The sequence below is a fragment of the Entelurus aequoreus genome, linkage group LG03 (assembly GCF_033978785.1).
Source record: "Entelurus aequoreus isolate RoL-2023_Sb linkage group LG03, RoL_Eaeq_v1.1, whole genome shotgun sequence".
Taxonomy (NCBI): Eukaryota; Metazoa; Chordata; class Actinopteri; order Syngnathiformes; family Syngnathidae; genus Entelurus; species Entelurus aequoreus.
This window is the reverse complement of record NC_084733.1, coordinates 81,512,920-81,530,224: the sequence shown is the minus strand read 5'-3', so window position 1 is coordinate 81,530,224 and position 17,305 is coordinate 81,512,920. Positions and strand designations below refer to the sequence as shown.

Below are 17,305 nucleotides of genomic sequence, written 5' to 3'. Positions count from 1 at the left end.
CATTAATACAAGATCTAAATTTCCCATCATTAATACAAGCTCTAAATATCCTGTCATTACTACAATCTCTAAATGTCCACTAGATACTACAAGATCTAAATCTCCCATCATAAATACAAGATCTAAATCTCTTGTAATTGCTCCAAGATCAAAATTTCCTGTAATTAATACAAGATCTAAATCTCCCGTCATTACTACAAGATCTAAATCCCCCATTATTAATACAAGATCTAAATCTCCCATCAATAATACAAGATCTACATCTCTCAAGATCTAAATTTCCTCTTATTACTACAAGATCTAAATATCCTATCATAAATGCAATATCTAAATCTCTTATAATTACTACATTATCTAAATCTATCATCATTAATACAAAATTTTAAATCTCCCGTCATTATTCAAGATCACAATTTGCTGTCATTAATACAAGATCTAAATCTCCTGTTTTTACTACACGATCTAAGCAGCCCATCATTATTACAAGATCTAAATATCCCGTCAATACTACAAGATCTAAATCTCCTGTTTTTAAGACAATATCTAAATCTCCAGTCATTAGTACAAGATCTAAATATCCTGTCATTACCCCAAAATCTAAATCTCCTGTCATTAATACAATATGTAAATCTCCTGTCATTACTACAAGATCTAAATCTCCCATCATTAATGCAAGATGTAATTCTCCTGTCATTACTATGAGATCTGAATCTCCCATCATTAATACAAAATCTAAATCTCTCATTACTTCAAGACCTAAATCTCCTGTCATTAATACAAGATCTAAAGCTGCCATCATTAATACAAAATCTAAATCTCTCATTACTTCAAGACCTAAATCTCCTGTCATTAATACAAGATCTAAATCTCCCATCATCAATATCAGATCTAAATCTCCCATCATCAATATCAGATCTAAATCTCCTGTCATTACTACAAGATCTAAATCTGCCATCATTAATACAAAATCTAAATCTCTCATTACTTCAAGATCTAAATCTCCTGTCATTTCCACAAGATCTAAATCTCCTGTCATTAATACGAGATCTAAATCTCCCATCATCAATATCAGATCTAAATCTCCCATCATTTATGCAAGATCTAAATCTCCTGTCATTAATACGAGATCTAAATCTCCCATCATTTATGCAAGATCTAAGTCTCCTGTCATTAATACGAGATCTAAGTCTCCCATCATCAATATCAGATCTAAATCTCCCATCATTTATGCAAGATCTAAATCTCCTGTCATTAATACGAGATCTAAATCTCCCATCATTTGTGCAAGGTCTAAATCTCCTGTCATTAATACGAGATCTAAATCTCCCATCATCAATATCAGATCTAAATCTCCCATCATTTATGCAAAATCTAAATCTCCTGTCATTAATACGAGATCTAAATCTCCCATCATCAATATCAGATCTAAATCTCCCATCATTTCTGCAAGATCTAAATCTCCTGTCATTAATACGAGATCTAAATCTCCCATCATCAACATCAGATGTAAATCTCCCGTCATTTATGCAAGATCTAAATCTCCTGTCATTACTACGAGATCTGAATCTACCGTCATTAATACAAGATGTAAATCTGCCATCATTAATACAAAATCTAAATCCCTCATTACTTCAAGATCTAAATCTCCTGTCATTTCCACAAGATCTAAATCTCCTGTCATTAATATGAGATCTAAATCTTCCATCATCAATATCAGATCTAAATCTCCCATCATTTATGCAAGATCTAAATCTCCTGTCATTAATACGAGATCTAAATCTCCCATCATTTATGCAAAATCTAAATCTCCTGTCATTAATACGAGATCTAAATCTCCCATCATCAATATCAGATCTAAATCTCCCATCATTTCTGCAAGATCTAAATCTCCTGTCATTAATACGAGATCTAAATCTCCCATCATCAACATCAGATCTAAATCTCCCGTCATTTATGCAAGATCTAAATCTCCTGTCATTAATACGAGATCTGAATCTACCGTCATTAATACAAGATGTAAATCTGCCATCATTAATACAAAATCTAAATCCCTCATTACTTCAAGATCTAAATCTCCTGTCATTTCCACAAGATCTAAATCTCCTGTCATTAATATGAGATCTAAATCTCCCATCATCAATATCAGATCTAAATCTCCCATCATTTATGCAAGATCTAAATCTCCTGTCATTAATACGAGATCTAAATCTCCATCATTTATGCAAAATCTAAATCTCCTGTCATTAATACGAGATCTAAATCTCCCATCATCAATATCAGATCTAAATCTCCCATCATTTATGCAAAATCTAAATCTCCTGTCATTAATACGAGATCTAAATCTCCCATCATCAATATCAGATCTAAATCTCCCATCATTTCTGCAAGATCTAAATCTCCTGTCATTAATACGAGATCTAAATCTCCCATCATCAATATCAGATCTAAATCTCCCATCATTTATGCAAAATCTAAATCTCCTGTCATTAATACGAGATCTAAATCTCCCATCATCAATATCAGATCTAAATCTCCCGTCATTTATGCAAGATCTAAATCTCCTGTCATTACTACGAGATCTGAATCTACCGTCATTAATACAAGATGTAAATCTGCCATCATTAATACAAAATCTAAATCCCTCATTACTTCAAGATCTAAATCTCCTGTCATTTCCACAAGATCTAAATCTCCTGTCATTAATATGAGATCTAAATCTCCCATCATCAATATCAGATCTAAATCTCCCATCATTTATGCAAGATCTAATCTCCTGTCATTAATACGAGATCTAAATCTCCCATCATTTATGCAAAATCTAAATCTCCTGTCATTAATACGAGATCTAAATCTCCCATCATCAATATCAGATCTAAATCTCCCATCATTTATGCAAAATCTAAATCTCCTGTCATTAATACGAGATCTAAATCTCCCATCATCAATATCAGATCTAAATCTCCCGTCATTTATGCAAGATCTAAATCTCCTGTCATTACTACGAGATCTGAATCTACCGTCATTAATACAAGATGTAAATCTGCCATCATTAATACAAAATCTAAATCCCTCATTACTTCAAGACCCACTCGACATCCATTGCTTTCGGTCTCCCCTAGAGGGGGGGGGGGGGTTACCCACATATGCGGTCCTCTCCAAGGTTTCTCATAGTCATTCACATCGACGTCCCACTGGGACGAGGATGTCGTTGTGGCTTGTGCAGCCCTTTGAGACACTTGTGATTTAGGGCTATATAAATAAACATTGATTGATTGATTGAAGATCTAAATCTCCTGTCATTACCACAAGATCTAAATCTCCTGTCATTACTTTAAGATATAAATCTCCTGTCATTACCACAAGATCTAAATCGCCTGTCGTTAATACGAGATCTAAATCTCCCATCATCATTATCAGATCTAAATCTCCCATCATTAATGCAAGATCTAAATCTCCTGTCATTACTACGAGATCTGAATCTCCCATCATTAATACAAGATGTAAATCTGCCATCATTAATACAAAATTTAAATCTCTCATTACTTCAAGATCTATATCTCCTGTCATTAATACAAGATCTAAATCTCCCATCATCAATATCAGATCTAAATCTCCCATCATTAATGCAAGATCTAAATCTCCTGTCATTAATACAAGATCTAAATCTCCCATCATCAATATCAGATTTGAAATCTCCCATCATTTATGCAAGATCTAAATCTCCATCATTTATGCAAAATCTAAATCTCTCATTACATCAAGATCTAAATCTCCTGTCATTAATACAAGATCTAAATCTCCCATCATCAATATCAGATCTAAATCTCCCATCATTACTTCAAGATCTAAATCTCCTGTCATTAATACAAGATCTAAATCTCCCATCATTTATGCAAAATCTAAATCTCTCATTACTTCAAGATCTAAATCTCCTGTCATTAATACAAGATCTAAATCTCCCATCATCAATATCAGATCTAAATCTCCCATCATTAATGCAAGATCTAAATCTCCTGTCATTACTAACGAGATCTGAATCTGCCATCATTAATACAAAATCTAAATCTCTCATTACTTCAAGATCTAAATCTCCTGTCATTAATACAAGATCTAAATCTCCCATCATTAATGCAATATCTAAATCTCCCATCATCAATACGAGATTTGAAATCTCCCATCATTTATGCAAGATCTAAATCTCCCATCATTTATGCAAAATCTAAATGTCTCATTACTTTCAAGATCTAAATCTCCTGTCATTAATACAAGATCTAAATCTCCCATCATCAATATCAGATTTGAAATTCTCCCATCATTTATGCAAAATCTAAATCACTCATTACTTCAAGATCTAAATCTCCTGTCATTAGTACAAGATCTAAATCTGCTGTCATCCAAAGAAGAATGAAAAAAGAAAACCAAATAACTGTCACCTTGTAGTGTAGATGTTTGTAAACAGGATTTACAAACGCAGCCATTATGTGCCATAGTCAATAACACACCTAGATGATCAAACAAGTTTGATCCAGATTGAACTTCGGTAGTGTAAAGGCAACAAATTGCACCATATCAGGTATTCAGGTCGGATGCGTTTTCTTTCATGACCTTTGACCCCGCCCAGGTGAGTCCATGCTCGTGTAGTAGAACAGAGAAGAAGGAAACTTGTGAGCTGTTGTCATCACGCCAGCCCTTTAACGAGGCGCGTTTACACGTGTCCCCTGCACCAGCACCACTTTACAGAAGTTGACGCGGGGCCACACACAAAGGGGGCGCGTGCTTTGATGGAGGACCTCCATCTTTACTGCCGGCCTCTCTTTACGGCCGAGCCGGTTCAGTCTCCATGGCGACGTGGCGCGTTTAAGACCGACAACTGTTCCGGCAAACATGGCGGCTGTCCCCGCAACATTCCTCCAAAAGTCAAGGATGGTGGTGATGTTAAAGTTAAAGTACCAATGATTGTCACACACACACTAGGTGTGATGAAATGTGTCCTCTGCATTTGACCCATCACCCTTGATCACCCCCTGGGAGGTGAGGGGAGCAGTGGGCAGCAGCGGTGCCGCGCCCGGGAATCATTTTTGGTGATTTAACCCCCCCCCCCCCAATTCCAACCCTTGATGCTGAGTGCCAAGCAGGGAGGTAATGGGTCCCATTTTTTTATAGTCTTTGGTATGACTCGGCCGGTGCGGGTCGATACTGAAATATCGACACTGCTAATACCAGATATTTATGCACTAATGTCGATCCTCAAATCAATATACCTATACTTTTATACTTTATTATAGGGGTGTCCAAACCTTTTCCACCAAGGGCCGAACACTGAAAAGTCATAGTATTCGGGGGCCATATTAGTTTTTGATTTATTTATTTTTAAATGCTAAAAACAGATATTTTGTCAGCTTTGTATTATATTTTACTTAGTATATTTCTGGTGTGACTGTCCAAACATACACATATAAGAGTCTGCACCAGGGGTCCCCAAACATTTTGGCTGTGTGTATATATATATATATATATATATATATATATATATATATATATATATATATATATATATATATATATATATATATATATATATATAATATATATATATATATATATATATATATATATATATATATATATATACATACATACATACATACATACATACATGTGTATATGTATATGTGTGTATATATATATGTGTGTGTGTATATATATATATACTGTATATAATATATATATATATATATATATATATATATATATATATATATATATATATATATATATATATATATATATATATATATATATGCACACACTGTAGAGGTTGCCCTTTAGTGGGTTCCTCGGACCACCACACACTGCCACGAGAGCCCGGATTCAGGGTACAACACTGTTTTATTTTCATTCAATAATGGAGGGTTTTTGCGTTCCAGCAAAATGTCCTGCCTGCGTCTGTGTCTCTCTCTCTCCCTCCGGCTCCCACTCCAACTCCAACCCCAACTCCAACCTCGTGTCTCATGCCGGCTGCTGCTAATAAAGGCGACAGGTGATTAGATAACAAGGCCCACCTGGGCCATCTAATCACCCCGTCGCTGTCTTCGATCCTGGTCCTGGCACACCCTGTTCCGCGGCAGGCCCGCAGGCCACCTTCCCCTCCACACACACACATATATATGTCTATATATATATGTATGTATATATGCACACACTGTAGAGGTTGCCCTTTAGTGGGTTCCTCGGACCACCACACACATATATATGTCTATATATATATATACATATATATATATACATATATTTATATATATATATATATATATATATATATATATAGTATATATATATATATATATATATATATATATATATATATATATATTATATATATATATATGTGTATATATGTATATATGTATATATATATATATATATATATGTATATATGTATATATGTGTATATATGTATATATATATATATATATATATATATGTATATTATATATATATATATATATATATATATATATATATATATATGCATATATATATATATGTATATATATATATATATTCCTCGCGCACTAATTGACTGAAAGAGTGCGCTCAGCCCGACACTGCGGCGCGATGATGTCTGAGTGGCTAGAAGACCTCGAGAGTAACAAGCGGTAGAAAATTGATAATAAAATTAAAAAATCTATATATATATATACATATATATATATTTTTTTAAACTTGGGACTTCCCGCGGGCCAGATTTTGGACACGGGCGAGCCGTATCCAGGCCGCGGGCCGTAGTTTAGGGACCCATATTCTACACCCAAAAATATTTGTATTACTATTATTATTATTATTGTATGTAATAATAATATGTAAAGTATCGAAATGGTATCGCCGATACCAACCTGAATTTTAGTCTGTATCGGATCGGAAAGACAATCGGTGGTATCGCACATCGCGGACGAATGGAAATTCTTTGTTGACTGTTTTTGCTGCTAATATTTAAAATATTAAACAGTAAATTACCATAAAAGGAGATGTAACCCTTTTTAATATTCAAAATATTAAATAGGAAATTACCATAAAAGGAGATTTCACCCTTTCTAATATTTAAAATATCAAACAGGAAATTACCATAAAAGGATGATTTCACCCTTTCTAATATTTAAAATATTAAACAGGAAATGACCATAAAAGGATTATTTCACCCTTTCTAATATTTAAAGTATTAAAAAGGAAATGACCATAAAAGGAGACGTAACCCTTTGTCGCGTCCACGGCCGTTTAATACTTTCGTGTATGCTATGTACTCAAACCACCTCAGATAACACTTGGCTCTCCAAGTACCACCAAAATGAGCAACATTAAAACACGGTAGCGTAGTAGGTCCAAGTATTCATTAAAAACAAGGTTTTATTTAACAAGTATTTTTCAGATTTCTGGCGACGTCACATGTCAGCGTGTGGAGTTTGATGGTCACGGGGGCACATAGGAGGGGGTCAGCAGCTGGCTAGCATGTAGCCAGGGGTGAGGCCGGGCTTTACCCCCCAAGGACCCCCTCCCCTCTTTCCAGATGCCCCCGATGACAGAGGCCGCAGTGGGACGTTTGGCACTGACGAGGGCCGGAGCGTGCCATGCAACAGCTGCAGGGTCTCCCCCCTAAGCACAGCCAATCAGCCCCCCCCCCCCCCCCCCCCCCCGCACCCCTCATGCCACGCGGGCCAGCCTTTTTTTTCAATGCCGCCATTGTTGAGCTAAGCCCCCCGCAGCAGAGCCGTCATGTGTTGGCGTGCTAACACCCGCTCGATGCCGGGGACAGCTGGCCGTGGCGCGCACGCTGATCCAACGCGTCGGAGAAATATGAGGAAAAAGTTGCTCTCCTCAGGAACGGGCCATCGGATCGTTTGGAGGCGGACCCCCACGCTACCTCTGAGCGCCAACTGGTCCTAAAGGTGCCATGTTTGGGTACCGACTCAGCAGCACCGAGAGCAATTTCCAATGCCGACAAAGAAATTGACCCCAAAAAAAATCGCTCCGACGTAAATAAAGTAAGGCTATGCTTTTCCTAAAACAGGCTAGCTCGATGCTAACAAACTTCGGCTTTGCTATTGACATGCTACCGATTAGCATTAGCGATTTTACATGGCCATTTCAACACCTCCGAATGTGCTGATAAAAACTAAGACGCACGTTACAATCAGACATCTGGTGTGTGATAAGTACAACACTTACAGTATCACCACTTTGTAGGGCGCAACAAAAGACAACGCACCTTGAACTAGACACCACCGCCATCTAATGTCTTGACCTTGCAACTGCAATTGCAACTTAAAGGCCTACTGAAAGCCACTACTACCGACCACGCAGTCTGATAGTTTATACATCAATGATGAAATCTTAACATTGCAACACATGCCAATACGGCCGGGTTAACTTATAAAGTGCAATTTTAAATTTCCCGCTAAACTTCCGGTTCAAAACGCATTTGGAGGATGACGTATGCGCGTGACGTCGAGAGATCCACGGAAGTGTTTGGACCGTATTGGACACAATACACAGAGCTCTGTTTTCTTCGACAAAATTCCACAGTATTCTGGACATCTGTGTTGGTGAATCTTTTGCAATTTTAATGAACAATGGAGGCTGCAAAGAAGAACGTTGTAGGTAGGATCGGTGTATGCGGCTGGCTGTAGCAACACAACAAGGAGGACTTTGACTTGGATAGCAGACGCGCTAGCGGCGAACTCACCTTGACTTCCTACGTCTCCGGGCCGCCGACCGCATCGTCAAACGCTGGAATGCAGGTGAGCACGGGTGTTGATGAGCTGAGGAGGGCTGGCTGGCGTAGGTGGAGCGCTAATGTTTTTATTATAGCTCTGACGAGGTCCCGTTGTTAAGTTAGCGTCATTAGCAACAGCATTGCTAGGCTTCGACAGGCGTCGAATACACACTAACCGTGTATTTACATGTCCAGTGTTTGGTTCGGTGTCTCCTGATAGTAGTATTGTTGAACTTCTGTCCATCCTTCCAGTCAGGGATTTATTTATTTTGTTTCTATCTGCATTTGAGACAGATGCTATCACGTTAGCTCATGCTAAGAGCTTCGTCGATGATGGGTGAAGTCTTTCGTCGCGCCGCCGATCGCTGGAACGCAGGTGAGCACGGCTGTTGATGTAACCGTGTAGTTACATGTACATGGTTTAATAGTATTGTTGATCTTCTGTCTATCCTTCCAGTCAGGGGTTTATTTCTTTTGTTTCCATCTGCATTTGAGAACGATGCTATCACGTTAGCTCAGTAGCTAAGTGTGTCACCGATGTATTGTCGTGGAGATAAAAGTCACTCTGAATGTCCATTTCGCGTGCTCGACTCTCATTTTCAATGTGAATGTGTGTTTGTGTGTGCAAGTGTGTGTGCATCAATATGAGCGTGTGTTTGCATCAGTGTGTGTGTGTGTGTTTGTGCGTGTAAGTGTGTTTGCATCAATGTTTGTGTGTTTGTGCGTGTAAGTGTGTTTGCATCAATGTGAGTGTGTGTTTGTGTGTGCAAGTGTGTGTGCATTAATGTGAGCGTGTGTTTGCATCAATGTGTGTGTGTGTGTGTGTGTTTGTGCGTGTAAGTGGGTTTGCATCAATTTGTGTGTGTAAGTGTGTTTGCATCAATGTGAGTGTGTGTTTGTGTGTGTGCATTATTGTGGGTGTGTAAATGTGTGTGCATCCATGTGTGTGCATGTAAGTGTGTGTGCATCAATGTGAGTGTGTGTTTGTGTGTGCATCAATGTGAGCGTGTGTTTGCATCAATGTGTGTGTGTGTTTGTGCGTGTAAGTGTGTTTGCATCAATGTGTGTGTGTGTGTGTGTGTTTGTGTGTGTAAGTGTGTTTGAATCAATGTGAGTGTGTGTTTGTGTGTGTGCATTATTGTGGGTGTGTAAATGTGTGTGCATCCATGTGTGTGCATGTAAGTGTGTGTGCATCAATGTGAGTGTGTGTTTGTGTGTGCAAGTGTGTGTGCATCAATGTGAGCGTGTGTTTGCATCAATGTGTGTGTGTGTTTGTGCGTGTAAGTGTGTTTGCATCAATGTGTGTGTGTTTGTGTGTGTAAGTGTGTTTGCATCAATGTGAGTGTGTGTTTGTGTGTGTGCATTATTGTGGGTGTGTAAATGTGTATGCATCGACGTGTGGGTGAGAGTGTAAATTTGTGTGTGTGTTTGTGTGAGAGACACTTCACCACTGCACTCATAACCGTGTGATTTACAGTGACCTTTAACCCCCAACACTGAAACTGTTACCAGATCCTCAGTGACACCATCATACCTGAAAGTCCCCCACAGCAGCACCTCCCCCCCCCCCCCCCCCCCCCCCCCCCCGCCCACACACACACACACACACACACACACACACAGCATTGCATCACACTGAATATGATTGGTTATGAGTATGGATTAGTCTGACACGTGTCAAAAAACATGTCGCATGGTAGTTAGCACGCTGGCCTCACAGTCAGCTGGGATAGGCTCCAGCACAGCAGTGACCCCGGTGAGGACGAGGGCCGTGGTAAATGGATAGAAATATTAGATCCAAACATTGGAGCGCAATGGATGGGATTTAAACAAAAAAAGGTTAAAGACACACCTTTTTTTAATCAGGGTTAACTGGTAGTACTTAGCATTTAATGTGTTTTTATTTATTTTACATTTGTTTATTGGGTTTTTACAGACATAAACTTGACAAAGGTTAGCAGAAATACATCAAATGCTGTTAGCAAAATAAAAAAACGACATATACTGTGTATATATATATATATATATATATATATATATATATATATATATACAGCCATGACTTTTGACCACGATTGTATATATATATACTGTATATATATATAGTATATATCCATCCATCCATTTTCTAACGCTTGTCCCTTTTGGGGTCGCGGGGGGTGCTGTAGCCTATCCCAGCTGCATTCGGGCGGAAGGCGGCGTACACCCTGGACAAGTCGCCACTTCATCGTAGGGCCAACACAGATAGACAGACAACATTCACACTCACATTCATACATTAGGGCCAATTTAGTGTTGCCAATCATATATATATATATATATATATATATATATATACTACGGTTCAAAAGTTTGGGGTCACCCAAACAATTTTGTGGAATAGCCTTCATTTCTAAGAACAAGAATAGACTGTCGAGTTTCAGATGAAAGTTCTCTTTTTCTGGCCATTTTGAGCGTTTAATTGACCCCACAAATGTGATGCTCCAGAAACTCAATCTGCTCAAAGGAAGGTCAGTTTTGTAGCTTCTGTAACGAGCTAAACTGTTTTCAGATGTGTGAACATGATTGCACAAGGGTTTTCTAATCATCAATTAGCCTTCTGAGCCAATGAGCAAACACATTGTACCATTAGAACACTGGAGTGATAGTTTCTGGAAATGGGCCTCTATACACCTATGTAGATATTGCACCAAAAACCAGACATTTGCAGCTAGAATAGTCATTTACCACATTAGCAATGTATAGAGTGTATTTCTTTAAAGTTAAGACTAGTTTAAAGTTATCTTCATTGAAAAGTACAGTGCTTTTCCTCCAAAAATAAGGACATTTCAATGTGACCCCAAACTTTTGAACGGTAGTGTATATATATATATATATATATATATATATATATATATATATATATATATACAATGATAATACTTAAAAAGATAATAGTCATAACATTAAAAATAAATAAATAAAAGACAAAAAATACATTTTAAAAAGGAAAACAGGAACCACGGGCAGATGTCAACAGAAAACCACAGACATCTGCATTCTTGAATGGCCTTGGAGAGATATAACGACCAACAAACACACGAAAGGCTCATCAACCACCCACACCCCAGTTGTCTTTCAATCAGGGTTCGTTTTTACAGATCAGTTTTTCTTTACATCTCTTTTGCAGTTTTTACTGCAAAAATGTTTTTTTGTGTGTTATTTTCTATTTTATTTGTTATTGTTATCACTATTATTCTCTCAATTTCGTTTTTATTAATGTATTATATTTTATTCTGACATATATATTTACTATTTTTCAGATGGTGCCTGAAAAGGGATGTTTTCCTAAATCCTCAGTGCCATGTTTTGTTTTTGTCCATAGCGCTGCGTGTGCGGACGTGTATACACTAGGGGTGTGGGGAAAAATCGATTCGAATTCAAATCGCCATTCTCACGTTGTACGATTCAGTATCGATTCTCATTTTTCAAAAATCGATTATTATTATTTTTTATTTTATTTTTTTAAATTAATCAATCCAACAAAACAATACACAGCAATACTGTTGGAGCCAAAATTCCTTATTTGTTTATATTGTTTTTATTTTATTTTCTCTAATTGATTGTTAGCCCTTTGAGACACTTGTGATTTAGGGCTATATAAATAAACATTGATTGATTGATTGTTGGGTTCAGCATGATGAATTTTCCTTTGCGGCAGATTGCTCCGCCCACTTCCTGTTAAGAACCAGGAAGTGTTGACAGGGAGGGGACTGTTGCTATGGTGCGGTTACCATGGTAGCCTCCTTAAATTGGGTTCAGGTGTGAGCATGGGCAGGGCGATTGGAGGACAAACAGTTTTCGACCGTGTTCGTGACGTGACGTGACGTGCCGTATCGTATCATGTGGTGTCGTGTCATATCGTGTCATGTCATGCCATTCAAGGTCAGCATACTTTGTTATACAACCTACATTTGATTTAATTTAGATAGCTGGAATAAACGGATTGTCATATCCAAACACAGTTCTACAGTACTGGACATTCTATCATTTGCACGCGTCAAACTGGTCAACACAGTCGCCCTCGGTACCAGCCCAAAGGTAAGGGCTGTACAAATACCATAACAATGCAATCCGGTTCCAAAACCAAACCCGACCCAGCAACACTCAGAACTGCAATAAACAGAGCAATTGAGAGGAGACACAAACACGACACAGAACAAACCAAAAGTAGTGAAACAAAAATGAATATTATCAACAACAGTATCGTTATTAGTTACAATTTCAACATAGCAGTGATTAAAAATCCCTCATTGACATTATCATTAGACATTTATAAAAATAAAAATAAAAGAATAGTGTCACAGTGGCTTACACTTGCATCGCATCTCATAAGCTTGACAACACACTGTGTCCAATATTTTCACAAAGATAAAATAAGTCATATTTTTGGTTCATTTAATAGTTAAAACAAATTTACATTATTGCAATCAGTTGATAAAACATTGTCCTTTACAATTATAAAAGCTTTTTACAAAAATCTACTACTCTGCTTGCATGTCAGCAGACTGGGGTAGATCCTGCTGAAATCTTGAATGAATAGAGAATCCTTTTGAATCGGAAAAATATCGTTTTTGAATCAAGAATCGTGTTGAATTGAAAAAAAAAATCGATTTTGAATCGAATCGTGACCCCAAGAATCGATATTGAATCGAATCGTGGGACACCGAAAGATTCACAGCTCTAATATATATATATATATATATATATATATATATATATACTATGATAATACTAAAAAAGATAATAGTTATAACATTAAAAATAAATAAATAAATAAAATACAAAAAATACATGTCAACACAAAACCACAGACATCTGCATTCTTGAATGGCCTTAGAGAGATATAACGACCAACAAGCACACGAAAGGCTCATCAACCACCCACACCCCAGTTTTCAATCAGGGTTCATTTACAGACCAGTTTTTCCTTACATCTCTGAAAGGCACCCCACAGTTTTTTTTGTGTGTCATTTTTCATTGTATTTGTTATTGTTATCACTACTATTCTATTTTATTATGTCTTATATTTTATTCTGACATATATAGTTACTATTTTTCAGATGGTGTTAGTTATTCTGCCTGAAGAGGGATGTTTTCTTTAATCCTCAGTGCCATGTTTTGTTTTTGTTCATAGCGCTGCGTGTGCGCATGTGTATAGTTGTTTGTTTTTTGTGTGTTTTCTTCTTTCTTTGTGTTTGTGTAAAGCACTTAGCTCGGTTGGTAGAGCGGCCGTGCCAGCAACTTGAGGGTTCCAGGTTCGATCCCCGCTTCCTAGTCACTTCCGTTGTGTCCTTGGGCAAGACACTTTACCCACCTGCTCCCAGTGCCACCCACACTGCTTTACCTGTAACTTAGATATTGGGTTTCACTATGTAAAAGCGCTTTGAGTCACTAGAGAAAAGCGCTATATAAATACAATTCACTTCGCTTCACTTACACAACGTATAGACACGTGCGTGTGTGTGTGTGTGTGTCATCAGTTACACTGTTCATTGCATCACTTTGCAATTATTATATTCATAACAACAGTTTCATACTGAAACTAAAGAGTTTTACTAATGTTTTGAAGAAAAATCAACAATACTGCTATATTTTGCACGCACATGCAACATATTCAGTCGTCAGATTGACCATATACACTTATTTTAAGCTGAACAGTCATTTTGTTGTCAAAATGGCACAAATTGATGTTCACTGTGGTCCCTCGCCACTTCGCGGTGTTTCGTTGTTCGTAGAAACAGCGCCATCTTTTGGTGAGATTGGCTCGTTGCAGGTATTCCGTTTATATGAAGATTGACATTTTTAAAGTGTAGCTGTTGACTTTTTGAGGTTATTGGTAAATAAGGTTGCTAACTCCCTGAAAAAAAAGACACGGAAGACATAGTAAACGATATAAATAGTAAAATTCCTCAACATTATTTTGAAAAAACATTATTTTGAAAAAAGTTGGGGACGGAAGTGGTTAAGATTTTGGCGCATGTGCAAACAGATCCGGCAGCTCAGTAAATCAAGCAGTGACAATTTGTATCGGCAGCACTTTCAACTATTAATTCATCTTTTGCTCAAGCAGCGTCTGTAAGTGTGTTAATTCCACATAATAATATTTATTTAACTGTAATGTTTGCTGTCTCGTGTAGTTTTTCCTCGTAGTGGCGCTGGGGCGAGCCATTTCAATATTATGTACAAGCTAATTGCTAACGTCGCTAGCATTATGCTATTAGCTAACAATTACGTTAATTTTGTATATTTAAGGTTTTACCAAATCTTCATTAAACTTATAAAAACTTTCTTACGGTATCTTAGCCCATAATTTCTACTTTTTATCTCATAATTATGACTTTTTGTCCCAAACTTTTATATCTTCTTATCGCATTGTGACTTTCTATATCGTAATTATGACTTTGTTTCATAAATTAGACTTTTTAATCGCATAATTAAAACGTTTTATCTCAAATTTTGACTCTTTTTTTTCATAAATATGCCTTTTTTTATCTTATCATTAAAATGTATTTCATAATTTCGACTTTTTATCTCGTAATTTTGACTCTGTATCTAATTATGACTATCTCATAAATTCGACTTTTCTATCTCATAATTATGACTTTCCTATCCCATAATTTAAACAAGTTATTTCATAATTATGACTTTTGATCTCATATTGTCAAATTTCTTATCTCATAATCCACAATTTCCATTCGATTTTGTATCTCATAATTATGACTTTATCTCATGATTTTAACTTTATCTCTTAATCTTAACTATGTATCTAATTTTTGACTTTTTATCTCATCAGTATGACTTTGTCTCATAATTTTTACTTCATCTCATAATGTTCACTTATCTCATAAATTTTGACTTTTTATCTCATAAATTATGACTTTTTAACTCATAATTTCAACTTTTTTCCTCAAAATTGTGACTTTTGATTTAATTTCAATTAGGGCTGCAACTAACGATTAATTTGATAATCGATTAATCTGTCGATTATTACTTCGATTAATAATCGGATAAAAGAGACAAAGTACATTTCTATCCTTTCCAGTATTTTATTTTTAAAAAACAGCATACTGGCACCATACTTATTTTGATTATTGTTTCTCAGCTGTTTGTACATGTTGCAGTTTATAAATAAAGGTTTATAAAAAAAAAAAAATTGCCTCTGCGCATGCGCATAGCATAGATCCAACGAATCGATGACTAAATTAATCGCCAACTATTTTTATAATCGATTTTAATCTATTTAATCGATTAGTTGTTGCAGCCCTAATATATATAAATAAATATAAAATCATATTAAGAAAAAAATATATATATTTATGTGTGTGTATGTGTACATATATATGTGTATATATATAAATATATATATATATTTAATATCATCTAATAAAACAAATATTACCATATATTTAAAAAAATGTTTGTCAAAATTAAACAAATACGAAAATATCTACTTGATTGATGACTATTTGAAAGCAAGCTATCCATCAAATTGTACGTTAAAAATAATCTAATGCATAAGCAATTGTGTAAAAATATACTAATATTTATAGTTACCAAGCGGCCCTCTGAAAGTTGCCATAACTGTGAGTAGTTATTTTAGGAGTTGTATTACTTTACTACTTCTTAACCCCCACAATAATAGAGCTAAGACTGTAATTATTATTAATAATAAATAACTGGTGATTTTTCCCTTAAAGGCCGCCAAAGATGGGTACATAAATGAGGATATTTCAAAAAGTATCCATGCGAGATAAAAAGCTGAGGACACGCCTCGGACCACAAACAAGCAGAAATGGTAACTTTGGTTTTAACTTGTGAAAATCCGCCATTGTTTTGTGTCATAAATGTATAATGTCAACGTGATTGAAAAGGTTTACTCTGTAACACACACCGTATTGTTTATGTTCTGCACTGTACAGCCACATAGCAACTATGATATAATCTTGCTCATACGGTATACATATGTTCATTAATGTGCACTATTCTGAATAAATAAATAAAAAAAACGGCCAATTTAGCTATCAAAAACATATTATGTATATTACAGTAAAGAAAATACTAAAATTTGCCATTTTTTTCCCAAATAAGTGACTACCTGAAGTTGTCAAAGTCGACAAAGAGAAGACTGCTGTAATCATGTGTCCACCAGAGGGCACTGTTGCATCTGCAATAACCAGTAAGTATACCTTAGTAAATGTGTTAGTCATATTTTATATGTTTATTAACTATGCATTACTATAGTGTAACATTAAATTGTATGTTTTTATGTATTGTACTCGCCAAAAAGGAGAGTTTGCCTATTCATTATGGAGTAATTAATTTATTGAATATGAGGAGATGTTGACTGCTTTTTTTTAATTCAATAAAATATCATATAGTCTTAGAAGAAGATTAGGAAACTTTTAGAACAGATTGTGGCCTGGGGAACATTTGAGATTGCAGAGAATGTTCTAATGGTTCGCCCGCGGCACATTCTAAAAAACACTAGTAAAA

General features: G+C 36.2%; 2 protein-coding genes across 3 annotated transcripts in view; both read left to right on the top strand.

The window, feature by feature from the left end:
• LOC133645965 (voltage-dependent calcium channel subunit alpha-2/delta-4-like) overlaps positions 1–7,654 on the top strand; it is a 90,534-nt gene extending 82,880 nt beyond the window's left edge. Inside the window, exon 42 of the mRNA XM_062040889.1 lies at positions 7,565–7,654. Coding sequence (XP_061896873.1) covers positions 7,565–7,654 — 90 coding nt within the window. The remainder of the gene's footprint in view (positions 1–7,564) is intronic.
• Positions 7,655–12,611: 4,957 nt separating this feature from the next.
• LOC133646945 (voltage-dependent calcium channel subunit alpha-2/delta-4-like) overlaps positions 12,612–17,305 on the top strand; it is an 83,827-nt gene continuing 79,133 nt past the window's right edge. The window contains exons 1-3 of one of the 2 annotated variants that reach the window (XM_062042898.1): positions 12,612–12,694; positions 16,510–16,607; positions 16,901–16,988. The gene's annotated coding sequence lies outside the window, so the exon portion shown is untranslated. Of the gene's footprint in view, positions 12,695–14,805; positions 14,888–16,509; positions 16,608–16,900; positions 16,989–17,305 lie in introns of those variants that run through there. The other variant, XM_062042897.1, reaches the window with a different exon arrangement.